The sequence below is a fragment of the Streptopelia decaocto genome, assembly GCF_964273445.1.
Source record: "Streptopelia decaocto genome assembly, chromosome: 4".
NCBI classification, from domain to species: Eukaryota; Metazoa; Chordata; class Aves; order Columbiformes; family Columbidae; genus Streptopelia; species Streptopelia decaocto.
Window position 1 is genome coordinate 11,533,357 of NC_138658.1, and position 26,484 is coordinate 11,559,840.

Below are 26,484 nucleotides of genomic sequence, written 5' to 3' on the forward strand. Positions count from 1 at the left end.
GAACTGTAAGTGCTCAGTACCTCCTAAAAAATCAAGAATCTAAATACAAATGTAATACCGAGAACTAACATCTGATATTTGAAAAGTGGATATATCAGACTGAGTCACCAAGATGCTTAGAAGAGAGCAGAGGTATGTTTGACATATCCCCGAATGTTGGAGGAATTTATCTTGCCTTACAGATACTCAAATCTCTTGCAGAGATTTTTGGGGCACTTTACATTTCAAATAAAAGAAAACTTGGAGTTATTTAATACAACTTTTAATCAAATGGCTGTATGTTAAGGAGATCCCAGTTCTCTAGTCAGTTTGAATATTTAAGCAGTGTTACCAAAGCTGTCTTTGAAAAAATCCTTAGGTTATTTGAGCTTTTTCTTGTGTTTTTATGGATACTTACATCCTGTGTATTTTTGTGTTTTAGAGCTGAAATGCCCGAGACCAATAGGAAACTTTTCCCATCATCAAGTCTACAGCCAGTTCTTAAAGACATTGTTAAGTCAGAAAGTAGGAACAAGGCAAACGAGCAGCATTCTTCAGAGTGGCTTAATCCAGACAAGTTTGAGAAGATGAATGTGTCAGTGTACTGTGCTGATGGCGTACCCCACCCCTATACAGAAAATGTCTGTGGAAGGAAGCTGATCAACAATGACCTTCACTCATCTTCCCAGCCACAGCCTCACCACGCAAGAACATTTGGTCCCAAGGTGGGGTTGTCGCTTTGTGTGCCACAGAACCTGTCAGAAAGGCCCATGGTGCTTCCCCCTCCCGGTGAACATGCCAGGCACCCACTCCGAAGGGCAGATGCTCTTTGGGTCCCCGAAGCAGTTTACCAGAATATTCCTCCCCCTTTACCACCAAAGAAATATGCTCTGAATATTTTGCCAGGATCAGAAAACAACTCAGCAGCTGATGTAAAATCGACAGAGGTGTTGCAAAATAATCCATTAAGGCAAACAGGTACACCTTTAAAATCTGCATCAGAAGCAAGTATACTTATAAATGAACAAATGTTGAAAGAGCCATTTCAAGGGAATGAATTGTTTGTTCATAAAGCGGATTCTCCACCTCGCTTAGCAGTTAATGACTTTTGGACCGTGTCTGAAAACTTTTTGAAGAAAGGACCTCGTCATACAGGACCAAGTGCTGGCTATGTGGATGGAAATGAAAGTGTATCCCTAACAACTTATTTTTCAGTAGATAGTTGTATGACTGACACATACAGGATGAAATATCATCAGAGACCCAAGCTGTATTTTACGGATAATGGAAGCTTTCCCAAAGAAAAGCATCCTCCACCAGCTGGAGTAGACCTGAGTGCTACATACCATGCTACTCTTGAGCCCAGGCACCCCACATCTGAGCAAAGGTACAAGGCAAATGTAGAAGGCATACACTGCACTAGATAGATCCTTCAAATAATAAAAAACCTGGATCAGACTTTGGCATTTCATGTAGTTTGTAAATGGGCACAAACCTTGAATGTCTGTGGGATAAGTAGGTACCCAGTTGACTGTACTTTGCTTAGGAGTTGTGACTGTTTATATGAATATGCAAATAGAGACAAACAGAGGAGAAGAGGTGCTAAACTTCTGGCTCTTTGATTTGTTACTCTAGTTGCCTTAATGCTTACCTCTGTTACTTGGCTTGTCTTCTACAGTTTATATTAAAAAAGGTCCCTTTGGGTGTATGCATTTTACAACAGTGGGATCAACTAGATGTTACTAATTTTGTAAGATTTCATTAGTTACAGTTTAAAAAGTGTCCCTTCAGACTGTGGTCACTACATACTTAGACTAACAAAAGGGATAAACATATTACCATATATAATGCAGTCAATATAGCTATAATAGAGCAGCATTTGTCCTGATAGGTAGCAGGAGGCAGCATTTTTTTTTTAGCTGACTTCTCTGAGAGTGTGCTTTCAGAAACGTTTGTGTCTTTAATACAGGTTTACTCAGAGAATTTCTAACTCGTTATTTGAAAAGCCTTAATATTTCTGTAAAAATGGTTCTGCTTTGCAAGTGTTAAATAAGATTTTAAAAGGGAATTCAAGTAAATGGCAGTAGTACTGTCCTAGTGACATGCCTGCTCTATGTTTGTATACATTTTTAAACTAACACATCACATTTGTTCACCCTATAAGCTATATACTTTAACTTATTAAAATTCAATTTAACGACATAAGCTACAAACTGATAGAGCAGAATAGGATGCTAATTTTAAAATACAGAGTTATCATGCAGCTATGAAAGATCCATTTTGTAAGGTTTTAGGTATATTTATTATGTTCAGTTCTGATTTATTCTACAATTGCATGCAAAGTCGATGCTACTATTTATTGAACTTCCTGTCTCTTTTTCAGCTTGACATTTTGAGCAATGTTTAGTGGGGATTGGACATTTGATTTTACTGACAACTTTCTTTCCTATTTGAAGCAGCCCTACATACCTTCTGTTTTAGCAGATCAGGCTGACGGAACCTGCAGCCTTTCACACTGCAGTGTGCTGTGAAAAGAAGAGGTTCTTTCTCTCTGCTCTGTCACTCTGCCCTGCAGTTTTGGCAGCTCTGGCATTTACCAGGTCTTTCGTTAACCTGACTTATTTCAGTAACAAAGAGGAGGATTGGTTTGCTTTTGTTTGGTTAGTTCAATCAGTGCACAGAACTCTCAGCACATGGCCCAGTGGGGCCTGGGAAGAAAAAAAGGGTGAGCAGAATTTTTCCCTCCTGGCAGCCCCAAGTGTTTGGAATGACCCACTATGTCTTGTGGCACCAGAGACCAGAGTCTTACCGTAACATTAAACAATGTGTAACTTAGACTTAATGTCAGCAAAGCCTCACACAATCTGAAAAGGCTAAATTTTGCCATTATTTGTACTAAAGGGTTAACTGGCGGTGGTGCTGATTACATCTAAACATCAATGCCTTTTAGTCATGAAAATAATGCAAGAAGGTTTAATATGCATGATAAACACTCTTGCTTATACTTGCACTGTTAGTCAGAAAGGCTTTTATACATTTATAAACCTTATGTGAGTTTTAGTGCTTCAACCAAATGTTGACAATTGCTTAGCGTGATTATCCAAGGTATACATTTAAACAGTAGTTTTCATTATTCTGTGTCAAGGTCACTTTTTTTTTTTAAATTCATGTAGCTTACAGTAAAACTGGAACATGATATATGCAACAAAGCAGGTATCTCAGATTAATCTCATTTCTACCTTCCTGACCTAAATTTGTTGTAGCACTTGGAAAAAAAAAAATTCTAGAATTTGTAGTGCAAATAATTATGCATGTTTAGGTATGGCTGCTGGTAAACAGCAACTTAAAATTATCCTTTTGTAAGAAAATCAATTGAATACAGGAAATGAACCCTGAAAATGTAAGAACTTGGAATATTCTTAACTGTAATATTTTTGAGATTTCAGAACCTGTAAATTACACTTTTCTAGTTCATCTAACAATGTTACATAAAATATGTAGCCAGTTAAATAAAACTGTCTTCTAATACTTGTGTAAAAACAAAGACTATTGGAATTTGTAAATAATGTATAATTTGTAAAATATTTTGCAAAAATCTTGTATTTGAAATGACAGTATTTTTATGTATGAATAGCACAGCAACAACTGTGAATGATGTTAAAACACTTATTTTTAAAAACGCATAGCAATGTTGATAATTCTGTACAATAAGCAATATGAATGCCTATTATTACTGACGAATTTGGCTTCCAGTAAGCACAACTGATAAACTTATTTTTAAAATAGCTCTAGTAATTTAGATGTACTTCAGTCGCCTTGCTTTGCTTGAAGCAATCTTACCAGACAACTTTCTATGTGACCCATGTTTACCAGGTATTTAATTATAATAGTAAATAGATGGCTAATCAAGGCACCTTTGTTTTTATATTTGACTCTGCACTCCATGTATGTATGTAATATTTGCTAACTAATATGTGATAACTTGTTTTAACTTACCTAGGGTGCCTATTTATTTTTTTATAAATGTCCCCTTCTTGCTATAGATTTGTATAAGAGCCTAGACAATTTTTGTAACAGTAAATACATTAACAAGTCTTGTAATTAATATATTTTTCAGTCTTTAGAATTATTTTCTTGCAAATTCCTGCTTGTTCGAACTATCAGATAAAAATTTAAAGTATCTTTGTCTTCTGTTCTTTTTGTACTCCATGTTTCTAAAAAAGAAAAAAAGTTTGTTTAGAAATGCAGTTCTGGAAAGCAATGTCAGATAATATTGCTACTCATGGTTGAAAGCTTTGCAGAGATGATGGTTACCTTTTTTTGAACACTAAAATTCATCTTCTGCAGTATTGTTTATAAAGCTGTTAAAACTATTCAGCTTTCTAAATCCATGTGAGATACATAAACCAATTTTAATACCTATCTCCTGCAAATGCAAGACACTCCTTAACAGTGTTTTGAAAGTCTCCCTATAGTGTGACATAAATTCTCATGGGGCACATGGAAGCTGAAATCCATTCCTGACCTATTGCTGTCAACTGACATTCATCCATGGAAGGGGTATGGAAGAGGGTACTTCACATGAGACCTGCCAGCTACTCAGGAAGTCTGTTCTTGTAAGCTCACTCCTTCAGTGCTTATTGCAAGGAAGTCAGAGCTTGCTCTACCTAAATCACTGAGGACAGGAGGCTACTACTGTTAAACACTGACATGTTTCGGAAGGCACAGTAACCGCTGAAGCTACAATCTCATGCATGCTGTGGTACAAAAAGAGAAAGGTCTAACAGAAAGTCAAACAGAAAGCTACGAAAGAGATGGGTTTTATTTTCAGCCACTCTACAATCTGTCCTTTCAGTTGCTTTTATTCAAACAGTATTCTCATTTTGCTTAACCAACCTTTTGGCATCAATTACAGAAGCACAATTGAGCTGTCTTATGTGACCTTTAAGGCACAGTTTAGAACACAGGAACAGGATACAGGTAAAAACCTGAACAGTAATACTTAGGATACAGCCAGAGATACTTTAAGATACAGTGTGTATACAAATACATATATATATGTATATATATGCATCTTGCATTCAGGTGCCGGTCATGTTCCCAGTTGTTTCTACTGCACAAATGGTCCTCATCTTCCACCACTTGTTCTCATAAGGTGCATCATGTGATCAGATAGTGGCTCTACAGAGAAATCTGGTTACTTTTCCAGTGCTATACAGTCCTTTGGAAGATACAGTAAACACAAAAGAAGCATCAAGTGTGCCTTCTGATCCAAGAATTAACACTACACAGTTTTTCTTGAGGAAAAAATAATAATAAACATCAAGCTACTGGTTGTTTGACATTAGCTTTACTTTTTCAAGGATATTTGGCACTCCAGAAATCACATCTGCTTCAGGGTTTTATTACTCTGAAAAATTTACACAAGTGTTGCTCTTTCTGTGTAGGAAAACCAGGAGCTTACAGGAACTGGGCAGTTTAAAGGGCTGTCAGCTCAGAGGTGTCGATGCAACTGTAAGGAGTTCGCTGTACAAGTGGAGCAGCTGTGAAGTGGGGACGCGCCCGCTTCTGCTCCCGGCCGGCGGCTCCGGGCTCCGGGCTTCTCCCCGCGCCGGGGGGCCCAGAGCGCTCGCTGCTCTCCCGGCCTCTGCGAGGCTCGGCTGCGGGGACACTCCGGGCGAGGGATGTTAGCGCTGCTCCGCGGTGCCCGCTGCCCTGCCAGGAGCGGGGCCTTCCCTGGGCTTCTCCGCGCGGTCACCCGTGGACACCCAGGCGAGGCGCACACCGTCCGGCCGCGCAGAACAGGGGCTCCGCTCCGCTCACCCCAACGCCGCCCTTCTCCCTCCGGGAGCCGCCGCATCGCAACCGCTGGCCCAACGGGTAGGTGGAAGCCCTCCCGGGCCCCGAGCGCCGGGCCTCCCCGGGCGGCGGGCGGAACCCCAGCCCGAGCACACCCGCTCCCCGGCGGCGGCTGACTTGGGCCCGGCGCCCTCAGGGCAGCAGGTAGATGACCACGAAGAGCGCCAGGTCGAAGAGGATGAAGAGCCACAGGTCCAGCCAGTAGGACTGCCCCGACAGCGACAAGCCCCGGCCGCCATCCGCCGCCGCGCCCGGCTGTGGCTGCTGCTGCGGGTCCCGGCTCCGCACCGCCGCCTCCATGTCCTCGGGCAGGGCTCGGCACCCACCGCGCACGCTCCAGCTGCTCTTCCGGGTGCGGAGCCAATGAGAGCGGAGCGCACGTACTGCCGCCGCGCCCTGGCGCTGCCGCGGCCCACGCGGGCAGCCCCGCCCTTGCCGCGTGACGTGAGCGCCCCCTCCCGCCCCGCGCCCGAGCAGGGGCGTGGCTTGCTGACGGTTGGTGACCGTTGGGGCGCGAGCAGCGCCCGGCGGGGCCTCGCGGCGGCGCTGGTGCTTTGCTGCCGTTTCCAGCAGAGCCGCCCTGACCCGCGGGCGGTGCCGAGGAGCCGGGGGCGGTGGCGGGCACAGCTCGTGTGGCACAATGTGCCCGGTGGGCGAGGCCTGGAGGGAGCTTCTGCTTTGCCTGCCAGTTGTGGGAGAAGTGACACTGGTGGGAGCTGCGCGAGTGTCGCCGTGCTGGTGACGGGCATTGCGGCGGTAGTGCCTGGGCACTGATGGTTCCTGCTCCCTGGCAGGGTTCAGGGCGCTTAGCCAGGTGAGACAAGGGTATGGGGAAAAATAGGTGTTCAGTTCTGTCAAATCATGTTGACTTTGTTTTGTTTGGGACTTCTGTGGAAATGAACATTCACAAGTTCTTCCTGAGACAAGAGAGCCGGTGGTCACCTGGATGAAACTAAAGGACCCTTTGGGAAGTCCTGTTGTGAAGAAATTTAGGAAAATTTAAATTAAGATACACTCCTATCCTTGAAAGTTAGTTGGAGCTTGTACACCCCAAACATACATGGAAAAGTTCATGTAGATAGTGTATACAGTGTGCTTTATTTTCACAACACAGCTGCATAAGAAATAAAATTAAACTGCGCAATCTGATGCCATAGTTCAGATGTACTACCCTCAGTGCAGCCAGTTCACTCAGTATTTAAAGGAGTGCAGTTATTTTAATTGTGTCTAGAAGACTGACCAGAAATGTAGGAGTATAATAAACTTCCTCATTGTATCTATTGACACTTCTTAGCCTCATATTAAGAGAAAATACTTGCTGCAGAATGCAGAGCAGGTGTATCAGCTCAGACTTTAACTTGTCATAAGTGTGCACTTTGGGGTAGCTACTTTCTGTAGAAAATTTGATCACTAGAAAAAAGGATGAACTTGAATTGCCTTTATATAGCAAGTATCAGTGAAGCATATATGTGTTAGGTGAAGTACATAAGAGATTTTGGGGGGAAACAATGACAGTACTTCTGCTTTAAGTCTTGTAACCACCTTTATTACTTATTCGAGCAAAGGGAACTGTGGATTGTAGGTTTTCCCAAAGCAAATAATTTCCTATGAGGTTGCAAAATAATATAATTCTGAAATACCTGACTTGGAAAAAAGAAGTCTCCTAGTCAAATTTAGTAGGCTGTCTCATTCACATTCTAATACAATGATCTTTGTTAGTTTTCCTAAGCTGGACTGCTCTCCTCTACTCTCTTAATTGACGATCCTATCTCAAGTATCAGAAACTGACGATTTAAAGATTTTTTTTCTCATTTTGTTTTAAATTACAGCTGCTGACCACATCTGTCTGCAGTGTTTGGACATGTTAAATACTTTTGAGCGCGCTGTCTCTCTTTTTTTTTTTTTTTTAATAATTACCAGATTACTTTTACTTTCCAGTTTCTGACCTTGTATGTAATCCAGAGTTTAGTGAAACAGTTCCTCAAATACCTGACAGAAAAAAACATCCCACTGGTTATGCCTTCCTGTTGTAGCACATAAATCAAACAAATCCAGTAACCTAGATCAAAATAACCATGAATTGGGCTGTAACCAGGCTGGGTGTGGTAGAGGTGAGCACATGGATACCAGGAGTGGGCTAGAGCTTGATTTTCTGAACCAGGAGGGTGTAAGACTTAGAGAGTCAGCATTCTCAAGGGAGAAAGAGAAAACACATGCAGAAACTTAATACAGCTTTCATTCCAGCCACTCAAGTCTCTTAAAGAAATAAAATGCCATTGTCCAATTTCCTGAAACCTTTGACTTATTAATATACTTCTGTGCAATTTAGAAGCAATAATGACATGCAGCTGATAACAACGGTCAAACTCTGTAACAGCCCTTCAGTGGTTAAGGCCTCCATCTTATAGTTTAGTGTGTTTTATTATGCACACAGCTTATTGCAAGCCATTATTCTTTATCCCTCTCTCTTTTAAAGGCTTTACTATCTAAAGAAAATAGCCTAGAAATATACAGAACTTTGTAATGGTGTTGTTTCCAGATTTTAGGGTTTTGGTTTTTAGGTTTCCATGCATTTGCTTTTCAGAAGTTTTACATCTCTTCACTGAAATGAAGGACTGCTTAAAATAGTTTTGTCTTCATTGTGATATATGTGGTATATGTGTCTACTGAAAGATGGTTATGTAAAAAATAGCTACACTAGAAGTTGCATACAATCGATATTTAGGGGAAGGAAATCCTAATTCGTAAATAAGGGTGATGCATCCCTATCTTAAATTGAATGCTGTTTGTGTCATGAGAGCATTTTGCCAGCAGGGAGGGCTATGAGACTCTGAAGATCACAAAAGTACAGGTAGAGAGGCTTCAGTTGCAGAAATAACGGAAAGAAAAAATGTGGGGGTTTGTTTGTTTGTTTTGTTTGTGGCCAGCAAAATACAGTCAAGGGGAGCCAAGAAAACAGGTGAGTTAATTTTGTGAAGTATTTTAAAAGCCTATTAAAATCAATGTAAATGTAACCATTCAGAAAGGATATTTGAAATTGGATGTGTTAACGGCATGTGAATAAGCAAGCACACCCTAGAAGATTATCTAGCTGCTTACCATCAACAGAGAATTCTGTGGTGAAGTGCTGTGAGATGTTACAGATACAACCACATTCATATTTTGGGTTAGACCTCAGGGCTGTTCTCAGGCCCATATGGTATTGTGACCTTTTAGCAAAGCTCTTATATGAATCAGTCATTTTCTAGCAATGACAGGAGAAGTATGGGTGCAAAAAGGTCAGAAGCCAAAAAAAGAGTCTCGGGATGTATCTGCTGAAGGACATGAATGGTGGCAGTGTACAGGCATGTTGTGCTGGTGTGTCAGGAAAGGTCCAGGTCCGGGAAGCAGGCTGTGCTGGAGACGTAGCAACAGGAGCAGATGACCACCAAGGGGCACAGTTAGAGGGACCCAGTAGATCTTAACTAGTGCTGACCCTTGAGAGGCAGTTTTACTGCAACCATTGGGAAGTAGTGCACCTCAAGGGAGATGAGGACAAACTGTTTGGGTGCAAACTTTTTAGTAGGGCCTGTTGTGACAGGATAAGGGGTAATGGTTTTAAACTAAAAGAGAGTTGACTCAGACTAGATATAAGGAAGAAATTTTTTACAGTGAGGGTGATGAAACACTGGCACAGGTTGCCCAGAGAGGCTGAAGATGCCCCATCCCTGGAGACATTCAAGACCGGGCTGGACGGGGCTCTGAGCAACCTGATCTAGTTGAAGATGTCTCCGCTCATGGCAGGGGAGTTGGACTAGATGATGTTTAAAAGTCCCTTCCAACCCAAACTGTTCTATGATTCTATGAGGTTGAGTTGAAATCAGCACTTACAGACTGGACAACGTGACCAGAACGTGGTGCGTATTTGTCACCCATTGGAAACACCGGTGTTTGAAGTCAGCTTAGCCTGAAATAATTCTTTATCTTGTTAAGATACCTTCAATATTTTTGTTCATGTCCTGAGAGAAATTCACTCAGAGCTGCTAATACTCTTCCTTACACAGAATTATTTGGACCCCTGATAAACTGTAAGAATTCAACATCTCCATATTTAAAAGCATGCTCATACTTTTATAAAAAAATATAATGAAATTGCTTTTTGTGACATATGTGTATATCATCAGGAAGTGTTTTGTATTATTCCTATTTATATTAGCAAGATATCAATGGGCTATCATGTAAATCCTCCAAGTGAGCTGTATTATTGCACCATATTTTATATTTCTTGCATATTTATATTTATGCAGAATAATCTTAGAGATTTAGGTGTTGTCAGGTTTCTTTTAGATTTTGCCATCCTTATTACACAATACTCAATACACAGAGAAGCTGTTTACCAATACAAATTTTATGGTGGGGAAACTCAGTTGCCATTTGAAAACTAGTGCAAAAACAAAAAAACAAACCAAAACAAAAGGTTGTTCTGCTCATAGAAAATAGTTTCTGCAGCCTTTTCTAGTATGGCACCCAGCAAGACTTTTGGTACAAATTCCATTTTAGCGTTTGTATCAAATTGTAATGAGATTTTGTTTATTCCAGACAAAACAGTAAACATAAAGAACTTAAGAAACTAGCCTGTGTTTTCAATAGGGCTGCTTAATTGCAACTTAGGAATTGTGCTCAGGAGGTGCTGTGAGTGGTTAAAAGGAAAAAAAGCAGACGATATGTAGAAACGTGGTCTGTTTCATTGGATTTTGATTCTGGTGCTGTTCTTGGTGAAGTATTTAACCCCTTTTGAAGATTCTCTTGGCTTCAACGCCTTCATATACGTAGGTCTGTTAGGAAATTAAGGAGAAAAATCAGCGGCTGCTGTTACAAAATTTAATTTCACAGATGCTGTTGAGACATGGTCAGCAGTGGTTTAATTAATTGTTACTGATGGCCGTGTCGGGCCTACTGTCCTTTGTAAGGGCTTGAGAAAAGGCACATAAGGAAAGCAGCCTATTGTCAATAGGCATAAATTCTCTATGCAAACATTTGAACCAGCACAGAACAACTGTTCGGTGCTTCAAAAAAACCAAAACAAAACAACAAACTGTTGAATTGCCATATTCCTAACACCACTACTTTACAAGTTTCACCTGTGTGACAGTTTTATTAGAAATGTGAAGAAGGACTGAAGAGTTGGACTGTATGTTTTTGGTATCTCAAATTTCACACCTGTCCATAGTTGTTTGTTTTGTTTTGTTTTGTTTTTATTTTTTCTAAGACACTTCTGACTTGCTAGCAGAGAGGATCTTAAAGCATTGCAGTTCCGTTCAGTTTCTGGCTTTACTGCAGAGCTATGAAGCATTTCCCTTTTGTCTCAGATTTCACCCTGCTCCAACCCTAAACTTTGTTTTAAAAGGGTATTTATCAGCCATTGTCTGCATTACCCTGTAGTAAGCTCCTGTAGGAAGGCTTTTACAAGGCAGACACTTGGAGAAGGGCCTTCAGTTGGGACACATCTATATAGCATGTACCTATCTATATAGCATGTACCTATCTATATACAGCTTGTGTTCACAGGCTTCAGAATGCATTGCTAAGATACAGTTCACATGGGTAGGAAAAACCTAAAAATCATGGATAGACAGTTTTGTTCTAAATCTTGATAGATGACTGGACTGGAGAATTTTAACTAAAGATAAATGAGGTTATTTGGCTTGAAGAAAATATTTCTTACCTTTAAAAAAGTTTTTAATTTTTAAAGTTCATTAGATTGTAAAGTTATATGGAAGCAACTGCTTAACTCACCTGAACAAGTTCGTCACCTATGATTTCTCTGTGTGCTTTGAGTGCTTTTCCATTATCTTTTCTAGTAAATGTTCCTACAAGTTTATCTCCTTCCATGTTCCAAGAACCCTACAATGGGAAAAATAACCCCAAATATTTTGCAGTAAATATGACACAGATCTGATTTAAAGACTGCTTAAAAGTGGGAAGAGATTAAAACAGTGTAATTATGGAGTTTTTGACATTGATGGAAAGACTGTAAAAATGAATTTTTAATAAAACCACTAGTTTATTTAATTGCATATTAGGCAAGCTAATTTTTTTTAGTGCTCAGTACACCTTATTTTAATTATTTATTTCAATAGGGAAAAACTAATTTCTTATAAATACCCACTCTACATTCTAAGTGGTGTACTTGAGTATTATAAGTAAAATAGCAGTCACCTGAATTTCTTCATGTGAAAATTGCTATATCCTCTGCTTTTTGGGCACTGTATGGAACCCCAAGTTTCACAGTATGGTATTGAACCATTAGCATTTGAACCATTGAACCATGAACCATTTTTGTATATAAGCTGCAAGTATTCCTGAACAGCCACACTTTAAAAGTCAAATTTAAATTAAAAACTAGGAAGACAAATAATTCATCTTGAAACTGTACTTCATAAATAGATAATGTACTTAATAAATAGATAATGATATTAAAAGTCTCTTACAGTAAGTTCAGTCCCATCAGCCAGACTGTAGTCAAAAGTGACTCCCAGAGTGAATTCAATATCTATAGTACGGAAGTTGCTTGATTCTTTGACAGTAAATTTGTTTCCATCTTGTTGAATAGTGATCTTCAGATTATCATGGGCTCCTAACTTTCTTTTCATCACATTAACACCTAAAAAAATCAATTAACATCAATCAGAAAAAAAAAATAGAACATCATATTTGTCTCCTTTTAATGACTTTTATGTGGTCAAGTGAGTTTATTCCAGCATTCTGGCCTGAATATTTATTCTTCTTCACTTTTTATTGAAGTCATATTCACCAGTACTGATAAAATACAAATTACTATCCCACTGGAATGGTCATGTTTATACGAATATAACACCAGTTTGTACAAACTTGAGGTAAGAATCAGTATGTTAAAATGACTTGAATAATGTGTTTCTGTAAAACTGAAGAACGATTATTTCCTCCCTGTGTAATTTTTAAACTAGTTTAATGTTATCAAAAGTATATTCCTGCTATAGAATTCTGCTTAAAGTTTGTAATTCAAATTCTCTGACCATTTTCCTCAAGTGTAGACTTCGAGATTCTTTCCTCTGCTGAAATAAATCTGATGGAATAAGTAAAATTGCTTAAGATTAACATAATGTCATTAAAATCAGAACATTTCTCAGAATCTTTTTTACCCACTGTGGAATCTTTTGAAAATAAATGCAGTACACTGTGCAAGGGCAGAGCAGCAAACAGCAACGGGACAGGCCAGCCACAAGGTGGGTCACAGGCAGCTGGAGTTTGTATCCAGCCAGAGTGGTATTATTCTTGTAGAAGGAATTGGAAAAGTAAGACTTACCCATTGCCTCCATGAACTTTTCATAGTTCTCATTTCTGTCGATTTTCCAAGTACCATTAAATGCCATGTTTCTGTCTGTAGGAGGACTTTTCTGAAGTAACAGAGCTTTGCAAAGAGAATTTATGAACTGGCTTATCTTGAAAGCAATTTACAGGATGATGTGGCTGACTAAAGCTCAACTGGTGCACTGATCTTTTCAAGGAGAAGTTTACTGTAGTTTAATCAAATTTCCAATAAGGACCACACTGCTTGTTGAATTTCTCCCTTATTGCCCCCAAATCATGACGTTATCTTTATTGCTCTTCTTAATCAAGAATTGCTAATGCATTTGTTTTATTCACCATATTTGAGTTGTGCTAAAAATCAGGTATCTAGTATAAGCGATAATTAGTAAGAAAATTCTTGACATTTTCTACCTCTGTTGTATCTTCATGCTAGTGGGAGAGTTCATGCAACTGGAGAAAATATATTTACCCAACCAACCAAACACAAATCTCTACTTTGTCTGTTATAATTTGGTCGAGATTTGTTCTTCTTCACATAATAAACATGGAGCAGAGGATTTACTGAATGTCTACAGGTTGTTTCAGAAAACAGTTTGCTTGCTTCTTGTCTAGTGCTGAGCTATGAAAATTGGGATAAAATTCTGTATTAATCTGTTCACTCTCTAATATAAAGTTTAAATTCTGAGCAGTTTCTACAAATTTTCTACATTATAACCCATTCAGTGAATGCTCTTCAGGCTGCAGCTTGTCCTCTCATCTACCACTGTTCCAGCTACTGTAGTTTGATTTCCTCAAAGCTATGGTGTTCCACCGCAGAAATGCCTTTTTTTCTCTAAGGCTAGGAAGAAGCAGAGCCTGCCACTCTTCCTGAACTAGCTACCCGTTCTTTCCCCTTCCTAACTCTTATATTCCCATATTTCAGGATAAAGAAGACTGCCAGATGACAGGCTGTTTATTCTTAACAGTGGTGAGGGTAGTACCTCACATTTAACAACACCATTTAGATCTCAGTTTGTAGTTTTTATGTGCAGCTTCTTCCCACATTTTCATGCAGTTTTTTATCACTTTGACTTACATGAAAGCTGTAAAATAAAATTTGCAAATAAGTAGGCATAATTTTGGTAGAAAAAAACCTTGACTTTCTATAAATATTGGAATTCCAGAATTATCTTTTGTGAAGGATAAAATTGAAACACTGCATCTCACTGTAAACTGGAGCATTGTCAGGTACAGGTAAGACGTTTGTCTTAGGAAGATATATATGTGCCATCCTCTGTAATTGGAACTGGGTAAAAATCAGCCAGCTGTAAAATGGAAGATGTGTAGTTGGGTTAGCATGGTGCTGAATCCAAACTCAATGTCTTAAAAAGTTTCATAGACCATGCCCAGTGCTGTGATGGATGCCCATCGTACTCCTCAGCCAGCTCAGAAAACGGGCAAAATATTTTTCTATTAGAGTTGCATTGTTTCTTTTTATTGCACTGGAGTGTTTCTTGACCTTTGTAGTTATTCTTGTTGATCTATATAATTTATTTACTATATATACATAAACAAAAATACCTGGTGTCTGGTTATAGTTCATCCAATTTATTGTTGCTTAAGAAAATTAATAACTCTCCAGAAGAGTCTTTGCAAAAGAGTTCTTTCTAACAGTGGAACTATTGGACTGGACAATGCCCTCAGACACATGGTGTGAGCTGTGGGGTTGTCATATGCAGCGACAGGAGCTGGACTCAATCCTGTGGGCCTCTTCCAACTCAGGACATTCTATGCTATTATGGTGTGGTGCAACTTTTGAACCAATGCTGTTGTATACAGTAAAAAATCCAGGCATATATTAAAACTAACAAAAAGGAATGGCCTTTTATTTTGAGTATTTCAAGAAAGCTTTTCTACTACTTAGGTAGGTTCTGCATTCTCTCCAAGAACTTGCTGATTCATTTCATTCAAGAAATATTAAGGTGTCTGAAGTAGTGTTTATACATTTAAACAAAACTCATGTTACTGATTACTCTCCTCATTTGAATCTAGTCCATATTAACTTATGAAAAAATAACTTGGAGTAGTGACATTCTGCAGGTTAAGTGTGAATTTCCACATCAGACTTCAGCAGTTTTTCTCATCCTTAAAAAAGGGGAAAGGTCTTCTGGAGTGAGTCCTCAACTAACAGGAAGATTTCAGATGTGCTTTTCTGGTCAGTTATCTCACAAATTGCCTTTCCCCACTTGTGATTCTTTGGTCTCCCTCAGAAGTCGGGCTAACCAGCCAACTCCAAACCTTTTCACCATGGGAGTCCTTGGCTCCTAAATTTTACGTTACAGTGTGTTGCTCCATTTCTGTCCCATTTTTCCCTTCCTTAGTGTTTCTTTTCACTGGGCATGAATCCTTAGGATCCTGTTCATGCCAGCCCCACAGATCTGTCAGTTAAGTAAGAATCTCTACAGGTGGTCAATATTTATGAGTTTCATGTCTCGACATTGGTGTAGTGCTGACAGCATGAAGAACTGTTCTTCTCTGAGGTCTGATGGAATAGCAGTGCTAGAACAAGCAGCCATCTTTTTAATCTTTCACAATTTATGTGAGTTACTTAGGACTATTAATGCACTAAAATCTGCAATCAGTTTTCTTATGTGTACTAGAACCATACAATATACAATTTATTCCAAATTTTTTGAGTTACTATAAAAGCTGATTTTCCTTCTAGAATTATACTTAAAATTGGCTTTATAGATTATTATTTTTTAAAAATGTTGGAATATTCCCCAACATTTTTCGTTCTTCAATCTATCTTTTCCCTGTCCAGTTTGCAAAACTCTAATTTTTGCATAGGTGGTGCACTGAAAAACTTGGTGTTTTATTTACACTATTGCTGGTTGCATAAAAGTCATGAAAGATAAGGGTGTGGATTCTTGGCATTGTGGCTTTCTGCAATGTGCCAGCTTCAGAACACTGACAATGGAAAAACTTATTAACTTGAAGTTTGATCTTTAAACAAAGTGGGTGGAAACAAATTATTAACTTATATGGTTATGCCACTCTCATCGTGCCAGTCTGCGATAATCATACCAAGCTGTATTATGATGGTAATTGACAATGAGGTTCCAAAGAGCAGGGTGACAAAAAATATTTTGCAATAGGTTATATTAATCTATCCCATTTATTGTTTTGTGGCTTGTCTTCAAATTTTTCTGCGTAAAATTATCTAAGGTGGTAGAACTCAGCTTTACTGTGAAGTGATATTGGCTTGGTGCCAGCATAAACATAATATACTTATGTAAATATTATTATATTAAAATAGTTTTCAGCTGATTTGGCTGTGTTTATGTGTGTTTTCTTACTTTGTGATTCTTCTGTATGTCTTGGGATGGATTTAAGTGCCTCAGGATACCTTATTGTGAAGTTTTATTAAGCATTAAAACCGCAATACTCAAATTCATATCAATATGATAAACAGACAATTCTACCTCAGTAAAGCCAACTTCATCATAAGTAGGGGTGGCCTAGCAACAAGGAGCTCGATGTAGCCTAATTAATGCTGTGGGTAAATAATTTCTTAGTATGTATTGCAATGGGATGTTGTATTGCAGCAGGATTAGAACATACTTGAGCTAGATTTTGTCCTACTCCAGTTGCCTGTTTGTGAATTTCTCCTTTTATTTTGGTTCAAGGAGAAACTCCTGGATGCTGCTGCTGATGCAATCTGTTCAACATGAAGATTCAACATTTGAAGATTACTTAGAAATTTCCAGTGAGTATAGATCCATTTGTCTGATTAATTAGTAGTGGGCTGTGGATCTTAAAACTTATTCCTATGTGTCTGTATATGCTCCTTTTTCATTTGCACATAATGGCTCTGGTCTTTGAAGTGCTGCATGTTTTTGAGAGCACATACCAGAGAGAACTGAAGTGCATGAGCTAATAAGCTCCAAGTCAAAAAAATGTAGAAGCCAAATGCAGGATTTTCTTAAAGCAATAACAATTCTGCTGTTTATTTCATCAATTAGTGTATGATAAAATGAATCCCAGGATTACCTGGAATGGTAGAATCTAGCATAGTTTCAGTGAAAAGGGAGTGACACTGAACTATTGCCAATAAAAATGTGTGCTTTTCTAGTGAAGGGCATATGAATCTCTGAGTATTAGTGCCATTTGTCACTTGTCACATACAGGCTGATGTGCCAGTTAACTCGTAGAGCTTTGTGTCACACTTATCTAATTGCTAAGGTATTTAAATGCATATCTTAAAATTCTTGTATTTTCCAGGCAAATACTTAGTAGCAGGCAAATTTAAGGAAGTAGTTTCTTTTTGTTCAGAATATGAAGTGTGATCAAAGGGTGGGATAGAGTTATAGTCCAATGAGTTAACAATGTATGGTATTGAAAGTCTGCATCTGTCTTTCCAGTTTCTCCAAAATTTGAGCTGGACCTTTAGTTCATTTCAGCATACCTATTTGCTGATCATACATGTTTTCTCTTGATTATGATACAGTTCCAAAGTCCACCACAGATTATTGTGATTATTGAGATTAGTGACTCGAATCTAATCTCATCTGTAAAATAGTGACTTTTTCTGAGGGTTACATAAGAGCGAGAGTATGGCTCAGGTAATTACATGTTTGTATATCCAAAAGAAAAAGATGGCTTGAACACAAAACATTATTTTCCTCATGTCTCATGTAAAAGCATGACAGGAACCCAGATTCAGGTTCTGTTTCCAGCTCAGAAATGGACTTTCTATGTGACCTTGATCAAATTAAGTCCCCTACTTATCTGCAAAATGAACTTCCATTAAAAGCCATATATATGATAAAATAATGTGCCAGTGACTTGATTCAGTTACTACCAAAAAGGTTTCTGAAATGCCTACATATGAATGTATCATGTGTATGATTTAACCATGGATTTCACTCCTAGTTTTTGTTAAAGATCTTTGATTATAAACAAAATAAACTTCTGTAAAGTACAGAACTGTTTCTCATCCGTTATGAACCACTGGGTGGGTAGTAGCAAGCTATGGCTGAACTGATTAGCTTCATATTTCAGTAGGAAAGAGCACTTTACTTGATAGTACAGAATCAGAACAGAAAATAATACAGCTGTTTGGAGAACAGTCCAGTCTCTTGGGAAAGGTGAAAATAAATTTCTGTGTGAACTAAAAAAAGAGCTTTGGAATAATGGGGGAAAACATGCAGTCAGGTATTTAAAGAAATCCTGAATTGTAAATACTGAAGTGAAAATTTACTGTGTTTACAAATTGTGATATTTGACAACTGAAATAGAAGTTCTAAATTCTGTATGTGCTAAGAAATGCTACTATTCTCTGAAGGGCTAAAAAACTCAATGGCTGCCAGATTCTATAAACTTAGATCCCAAAGCTTACTACTGTAACAAACTCATACAGTTGAAGTATTTCCTAAAAATCTTAAAGGGTGAGATTTCACAGGAATGTGAATACATGTCAGCAATAGCTGTCACCACTGTTACTACAAATGCGGTCAGCAGAAGGAGCTACTGTCTTTTCCATTTGTTAAAACGCCATTGTAATTGTGCAAGATGTGACAGTCAGTGTAATATTCTTTTTAACCTCTTCAATAAAAATGCCCTAGTTCAAGGTTATATTATTTTCTGGGCTGGATAAGGAATGTACTTCAGTACTCCTGTTGAAAACTGTGCCACTTCTCAGAATTGAATTCAAACATTCCATAGGCCAGCAAAGACTAACGAGGAGCATGGCAGGGTTGGTGAGTGGGCTGGGAAGACCGTAGTCCCAACAGCAAATGGTTACCTGAGATATGCAGATATACATAGACAGTTGTTCAGTTGCACTCATAAATTGCAGTTGGTTCAAGCAAACAGTACTTGTGTTTTGTGCTGAGCTAAATCTGGCCCTTCATAACTTTTTGAATGAGACTGTTGTTTGTCAGGGATGTACATACTTTTTGGTTTTGCCTAGAGCTAAAAAAAGCCAAGCCAGAAGTGTTCCCGTGGAGAACCTAATAGGCAAAGAGCAGAAACTGCCAAGAAGCCCATTGGTCTAGAATTACTTCTGGGATTAGCAGTTTGCAGATGATGCAGCTTTTGTTGTCAAAAATAAGTTTTTCAGAATAAGTTTTGTTTGAAGTTGTTTGGTTGACTATTTCAATCTTTCTTACATGATACCCCAGGAATCGATATTTGGGGGCAGGGGATGAGGATGGATCTGTGTAACGGTTGTATTTGCCAGCTCTACTTATCCAATAAACCTATTTCTGAGAGGTCCTAATAAGTGTAGCCGCAGTGCTCTCTAGTGGTTAGTAGCAGTGAATTATTTTTTGCGGTACAAGAAGTACTGTACAGTACAAGAAGTACTGTATCACTGGCTTATCTCAGTAGTGCTTATGTTAGAAATGTCTTGATATTAATAGTAAAGCTTTTCTCTTCAGGATTTCTAGAACCTAGAGAAGTTATTATAAAATATATATTAAAAAAAACCCAACAAAACTGAACCAGGGAACAATGAGGTGTTGAAAATTCGACCTCAATCATATTAATTAACAAACAGTAAAATTTGACATCATCCTTGTTATTTTAAAAAGCATGAAAATAGTACAAAGAGAAGAATGAGGAAATAAGTAATAAGCAGCAGTCTGACCACAGAAAACAACCTGACTCTATTCTCTGTCAGGTGTACAGTAAGTAAGACTAATGATTCTCTTAAGTAATGAAACTAGTTTTACTAAGTAGTCATAGGATGGAAGCAAGTGAGAACACATAGAATTCTGAAGACTTTAATACTACTTAAAGGCAGAAAATAATATACAGAATAACCCCCTTAACCTAGTACAAACATACTGTGCCCAGAAATTATGTATTTGTTCAAATATATTTAAAAGACAAAAGAATACAAATGGACGAACTCAGTGGCTAGTGTCTGTGATTAAGATTTTTATTAAACTACAATAGAAATGTATATTAAAAATATTTACAGTGCATTTCACACTACATTCTTCAAGAGACACATGCAAGTGTCTGGCACGTGAATACATAGAGGGCTCAAATTCTAACTTCAGTTACATCTGTAAGGTACCTTGGGCATCAGCAGGAGTAGCTGAATACAGCAAAGAGCAAGTGAGGCAGGTGTTACCAAGGATGAGAGTTTGGTCCCTCTTTACAGGTAAAAAAGGTGGATTTGACCCATTTTTTCTCTTTCTTTACAGCTCAATCCAGCTCCCACTGACATAAATGGGAATCATATAATTGACTTCAGATGGGCATTTGAGCATGCCTGAGGCCCTGGCATGGCAAGCTCATGCTGTGAAGGTTAGTGGAAAGTAGCTATTATATAGCATTGTCACATAAATACACATTTACAAACAGTGGTACTTCTATATGAGTTTCTCTATGGAAACAGACTTCTTTATGTGGAAAATACACTTTCCCATGCAATTTCCATTCATCTAGCAATGCCAAAGATAAAATCTCCTGCTGTCACAATTTGCTGCATTGAGCAAGTGTCGCTAATTATGAGGCGAGATTCTGTGATGTTTCTTGTTCTCGTGAGAGTCCAAACCCCAAAATCCAGCCATCATTAATTCTTATACTTTGGCCAAACTCATTTTTTTATTCAAGCTCCAATGTTCAAGCTTATCTTTCAAATTAGTGCAAGTCCCTGAAGAAGTAAAGCAGGGAACTGTGAAATAAAGCTGAAACCTTTTGGAGTGTAAACTGCATGTGACTTGACACGGAGAAGCTACAGCATCACAGAGACGAGACTCTTAACTAAAGCAAATGCAAAAATTTTCCTGAAATACTAGGTCTCTATAAAACCTTTGAAAATGTATGAATTTATTATGAGTGAGGCATTTTTTTCCATCAAAACCCTCTGCTATCTTCTCATGCACAACTGCAGGCGGCACCAAGCAGATCACTCAGCAAAGCATCCCCTAATTTTAAGGAGCTAAATCTGACTTTTCATAATCTTCCTGTATAATGGTTGGAAAATCAGTTATCCAGTAATTTTGAAAAATGTAATATATGAATTAGTGTTCTAATTTTGGCAGTTCATGCTGCTGCCAGATGAAGTGCTTCGGACTGGAGTTCAAAAGTTTATCTTTACATGCAACCAGTTGACAGAGGGTGATGCATAAAATCAGGCTTCAGTCCCCTCCTCTAAAGGGAGATCAGTTGGTCATCAATGGAATAGATTATTCACTTCTATCACTTGCCCACTGTACTTGCATTCTGCAAATATGTGAGAATAATCTGCTCTTAACTTCAAACTTCTACCGATTAAAAACCAATACTGTCTCCAAAATCAACATTAAGTTTTTTTCCCCTTCTTTTATTTTATTGTGTGACATAAGAGAAAACCTATACATTCTACAGCTAATATGGGACATGTGACTAACTTGTTGCAAAAGCATAAGAGCCTCACTGTTAATTTAATTAGAAAAGGTAGGGTTAATCAGTAGTTTGGTGTATGTTAACACATATGACAAGTTATTTTTTCAGAAGGGGAAGAAAAACAGAAAGAAAGGTGTACTTTAAGCATTAAACTGTGCTGTGGAGTGACTTTAAAAGAAAATGTATCTGAGAACAAGTAGGATACTAACTTAGATATCTTCATTGAGACAAGTATTAAAAATCAGTGGGATAAATTCTATACAGGAAGACTTAAATATCAAATTTCACAATGGCTTTAATGGACTGAAAAAGTGACAAACTCAATTTCATCTTGACAATATAAGTTAGGGGAGAATATGTTTCAGACCCGACGAAAATAATTACATACGGAACTCTTTATGAAATTGATGGCAGCTGCATGGCTGTAATCCATTAGCTGGCTTTGAAAATATTGAATTCTGAAGGCAATGAATTTCAGGCAGAAAACAGCCTGGCTTTCTTTCATATTGTCACCTATTTACATTATGAACAAAAATAGCAATTTCTGCGAACAGTTGACACAAATGACACAAACCCAGCACACTCTGACTTTGTATTCAGGCAGAGTAAAACACTATATAAACGATTTGATCAACTCTAAATTTTCATGAAGTACAGCAATCTATGCTTTTAAGGTTCTTAAACCAGTAGTTTAAAGGGGTTGCTTTTGTAGGAATATATACAGATACAGGTGTATTATGACATTTAAATGGTTTATTTACTAGGAACTGTATATCTGCTGATGTCTGTAGTGGAGGAGATTCTGTGGGATGTGTACAAATATGTAATTAAATACATGCACATAACTGTATAACTGTGTTCATTTTAAGTGAACCTTTGAAAAGATGCAACGTCACGCCCATTTCTTTCAAGTCAAAGGTGTGAATCCAGAACTGCTTTGTAATAGTTCTATGTCGTAGTAAAGCTTTGCTGAACACACAATATAGCAAAGGCATACTGCATACTGGGATCTTAATGTAAATTATATGTCACTACACTGGAATATCACCGTGGTTGATTTGCTGTGTTGTCACTGTGAATTACTAGTCTCAACCATACTAGCAAGAATACACCTTTATATACATATACGTGATTCATATTTATCTTAAATACATATCTCATCAGTTAGCATAATATTTCAGTATCTCAAGCATTCAAGGAAAAAAATATACAAGGACTATGAAAATCTTGAAGCAAAGTTTCCTATTTATCAGAAGGTACCTAAAAACTTTTTTTGTAGGGGCGTCTGCCGGGGGTACAGGTTGCTGTCATTTTTCTGCATAGCTATGACATACTACGCACATATATTGTACTGTGTATGTATATAAATACACTTATGGAACACTGCATAACAGTAGCCCTGGAATTCGTAATTATTGTTGAATTCCATTATTTTTTTAAAATCTGGAAAAAAATTCAGGAGAAGTACATTTGTATAAAAATGTTTTCAAAATCAGCTGCAATAATATATTATTGGTAGTCATTAGAGAAATTTGAGATAGGATTTAATCCATAACAAATAATCTAGGTTGACAGAAATGCTGCAGAGTACCAGAATACTTTATTCAACAGTAAAAAAAAATAACTATGAAACATTTTGAATGTTTTTGAGACTATTTTGAAACATTTGCTTTGTCTTTTATTAGCGTCTTGTATCATTTATTTAAATGCAGAGACTGATAAAAAGAGGTTGTTTTCACTTTCTGACCAGCTCTTACAAGGGGGGATTGATAATCTCCTGGGAAGAAAAATTGGTTGCTCTTTCCAACTAGAATTTTCTGTGTTACTGTGATAGACATAAACTCCCATACTTCAAAGTATAATCCACAATGTATTACTTTTGCCAAATACTGTTGCTGATTTTAACTGAAAAATAATTACTACAGATTAAAAAAATAACAATTTCTGTGTGTCTGTGCAGCCAAAGTTACACATACTGCTAACCAGTTTTAGATTGCTGACATTAATCTCCTAATCCTATCCACCCAAAGAATAGCACTTTCTTTGTATTACTATTTTGGTGTTTGTCTTATGCATATATTTTCTTGAATTAGTTCCTAATTCAAACTAATTTTTATTAGTCATCTTCATTTAAATAAAATGTCAATACCACTTTTTTCTTAGTGCAAATTAAATGTCTTACTTTTCTGAACATTAATGCCTCATATACAAATGGCAAATCCCTGTAGCATTCTTGGCTATTTTTTTTTCTTTTTTTCTTATTCCTTATTTTTTTTTCTTTATTCTTATTCTTTCATATTCATTTGAGACACTGTGATTAATCATCATTAACATTAACTAATGCTAAAAATGAGTTTTAAAAGCTGTTCACAGAAATCTTTTTCAAAGTGGTCATAGCCATTTCATAATAACACTGGCCTAAAGAATCGGTCTTTGATAGTCACCAGAAGTGTCCCATCCTGGTGTCATTCTGCTTCAGATTTTCATCTCTTGTTCTTGCAGTCACATTCTCTTCTACTCTTCCTGCCTGTGATTCAGGCTGTTGGTTACGATAATGTCAAATTCAGCTTCCAAATGAGGTTAAAACCACCATATAAAAATGATCCTGTTTAGTTTCCATTTTTCTGTGTGCTTCTTGTAGCCTTCTATGGGAGCCATTCTTCCACGACAGCCTGTCAGTTATGTTGTGACATTTTGTCAGCCTTCAAGAGCTTTATAATTATCCATTACCCATGGATAATTATGACCCTTCTACCACAAAACTCCTAAGACCCCCATTGCCTAGTAATTCACAGGGTTTTTAAAATTTTCTCCAAATGTAAGACATTTACTAAGACAATTTTTTTTTTTTTTTTTTTAAAAAGAGAAAATAGTAATAAAAAACTACTGGGTGCACAGATTGTGGGGCTTTTTCACTCTGAAGCCCAGTTCTGTCTCCTGAAAGAAGTTAGCATAGTATATGCTGGATTAGGCTTCCCAGAATTAGTCCCAATCTTTCCTCTGAACCTCTGGGGAGAGAACAGGCAAGACTGCTCGTTACTTTTATAACATAGCACAGCAAGATTGGAAGAGGAAAAAAGGTGCGAAATGCAGTAGTCTTTAAGATACTGGCCACAACATGATCCCTAAAAAACTATATACATCTATAAAGTAATAGGCTCTTGGGGACAGCTGAGTAACTGCACTCGTACCTTCTTGTGGAATAGGGTAGCAAAAACTACCCTTGCAGATCTTTTCCCATCTCAATTAGATGTAATAAAATAAACATACTATCTTTATATAACCTTGGCATATACATGGTCATGCTATATCTTGAAATGTGGAAAAATAATACAGCAGTGGCAAAACATCAGCCAAATTCATACAGTGTTTGGCAAAATGCAGTACTCTCTTATTACTACGTCTTCTATGTAAGCTTGTGGTTGTTAAATCAGCATCTCAGTTCCGTTTGGCTTGATTGCTTTCTCCGTTAATGAGATTCTTCTCTTGTTGTTCAGCTAGGGATTGCCATTTCTGCCTATTTTTTCTACAGCCATCCAGTAAAGGGTAGCAGGCCTCTGACACATGCGTTAGTGCCTGAAATAAATTAAGAATATGTAAAATAGAGTAGAGTAGAATAGAATAGAATAGAATAGAAATATCTCAGTTGCAAGGGACCTACAATGATTATCTAGTCCAACTGCCTGACCACTTCAAGGCTGACCAAAAGTTAAAGCATGTTGTTGAGGGCATTGTCCAAAAGCCTCTTAAACACTGACAGGCTTGAGGCATCAACCATGTCTCCAGGAAGCCTGTTCCAGTGTTTGACCACCTTCTCGGTAAAGAAAGGCTTCCTAATGCCCAGTCTAAACCTCGCTTGGTGCAGCTTTGAACCACTCTCATGTGTCCTATCGCTGGATACCAGAGAGAAGAGATCAGCAAACAGATTACATTTAACAACAAAAAGATTACTATGAGACAGACTAGAATTGAATTATGAGGTCTATCTAGCTATACTTGAAATTGAACTTGTATTTTGAACTTTAAGGAAGGCTTCTTGTTGCACATCAAACATGAACACAATTACCTGGCACTAGTGTAGATGAGACTGAGCAGCAGTGTCTATACAGCACTTGATGCATAGGTGCAGAAGACACCATAAGTTTGTTGTACCATGTGCAAGTGACCTGTCCAGGATTTCTAGTGAAGTACAGGGTGTTTCAAAAAGGTGGACCCAATTTTAAATCTGCAATTCAGCAGAATGGGGTCCATCTTTTTAAAACACCCTGTAGTATGCATGGACTTTGTTTGCAAGCCAGGCCTTTGTATGTAAGGCAAGGCTGATCATAAGGATGACCTTGAATAGTAATCAGACACAGAGCGGGTATAGTCAATGTGACCATATTCACTGATGGTTTGTCAACCGATTCAGAGGACTTCTACCAGAAATATCTACTTCAAGACAGCATGATAGATAAATTATATTTGACAATAGTGCCTTTTAAGAATAACTGTGAGTGAAGTCAGTCAAGTATTTTTCATGATGTAGCTGTTACTACATCACAGTGAAGGAAAACTAGATTCTGATATTTAAATATAGATTTGAAAATTTAAATAAAGGAACAATTCAAAAGCATTTTTGTATGTTTTTCTTTCCTGATGGAAGTGGTGAAAATGTATCTTCACACTATAAAGACACTCAGTCCTTCCTTGCATAAGGGGTTCTGTTGGCTTTTGGAATGAAGTCATACTATTCAGAAGTGTAAAGTGAGAGCTGAATAGTTCAGATGGTGTGAGACAGCCAAGTACGGGAAAGAATGTTTGAGCCCACTGATTGTATAACTACTATGCCTGACTGTAAAGTACACAGAGAAGAATCCTGCTGGTCACTATATAAAACATACAATCAGTCAGAATTTCACATGGAATTTAGGTCTCATTCAAATAATGTGACAT

At 37.9% G+C, this 26,484-nt stretch overlaps 3 protein-coding genes across 11 annotated transcripts in view; 1 reads left to right on the forward strand and 2 right to left on the reverse strand.

The window, feature by feature from the left end:
• Positions 1-4,160, forward strand: part of USP53 (ubiquitin specific peptidase 53) — a 32,909-nt gene extending 28,749 nt beyond the window's left edge. For all 3 annotated transcript variants that reach the window (XM_082051109.1, XM_082051108.1, XM_082051110.1), the window contains one exon: positions 422-4,160. In XM_082051109.1, the coding sequence (XP_081907235.1) occupies positions 422-1,406 (985 nt within the window). In that variant the 3' untranslated portion in view covers positions 1,407-4,160. The remainder of the gene's footprint in view (positions 1-421) is intronic.
• A 6,055-nt stretch (positions 4,161-10,215) lies between these two features.
• FABP2 (fatty acid binding protein 2) lies at positions 10,216-13,310 on the reverse strand. Its single transcript, XM_082051176.1, has 4 exons — positions 13,163-13,310; positions 12,309-12,481; positions 11,614-11,721; positions 10,216-10,652 (listed from the first exon to the last, which is right to left on the reverse strand). The coding sequence occupies exons 1-4, from the start codon at positions 13,227-13,229 to the stop codon at positions 10,602-10,604; spliced, it is 399 nt and encodes a 132-aa protein (XP_081907302.1). The 5' UTR covers positions 13,230-13,310; the 3' UTR covers positions 10,216-10,601.
• Positions 13,311-20,071: 6,761 nt separating this feature from the next.
• Positions 20,072-26,484, reverse strand: part of PDE5A (phosphodiesterase 5A) — a 134,583-nt gene continuing 128,170 nt past the window's right edge. For all 7 annotated transcript variants that reach the window (XM_082050277.1, XM_082050281.1, XM_082050276.1 and 4 more), the window contains one exon: positions 20,072-25,125. In XM_082050277.1, coding sequence (XP_081906403.1) covers positions 24,988-25,125 — 138 coding nt within the window. In that variant the 3' untranslated portion in view covers positions 20,072-24,987. The remainder of the gene's footprint in view (positions 25,126-26,484) is intronic.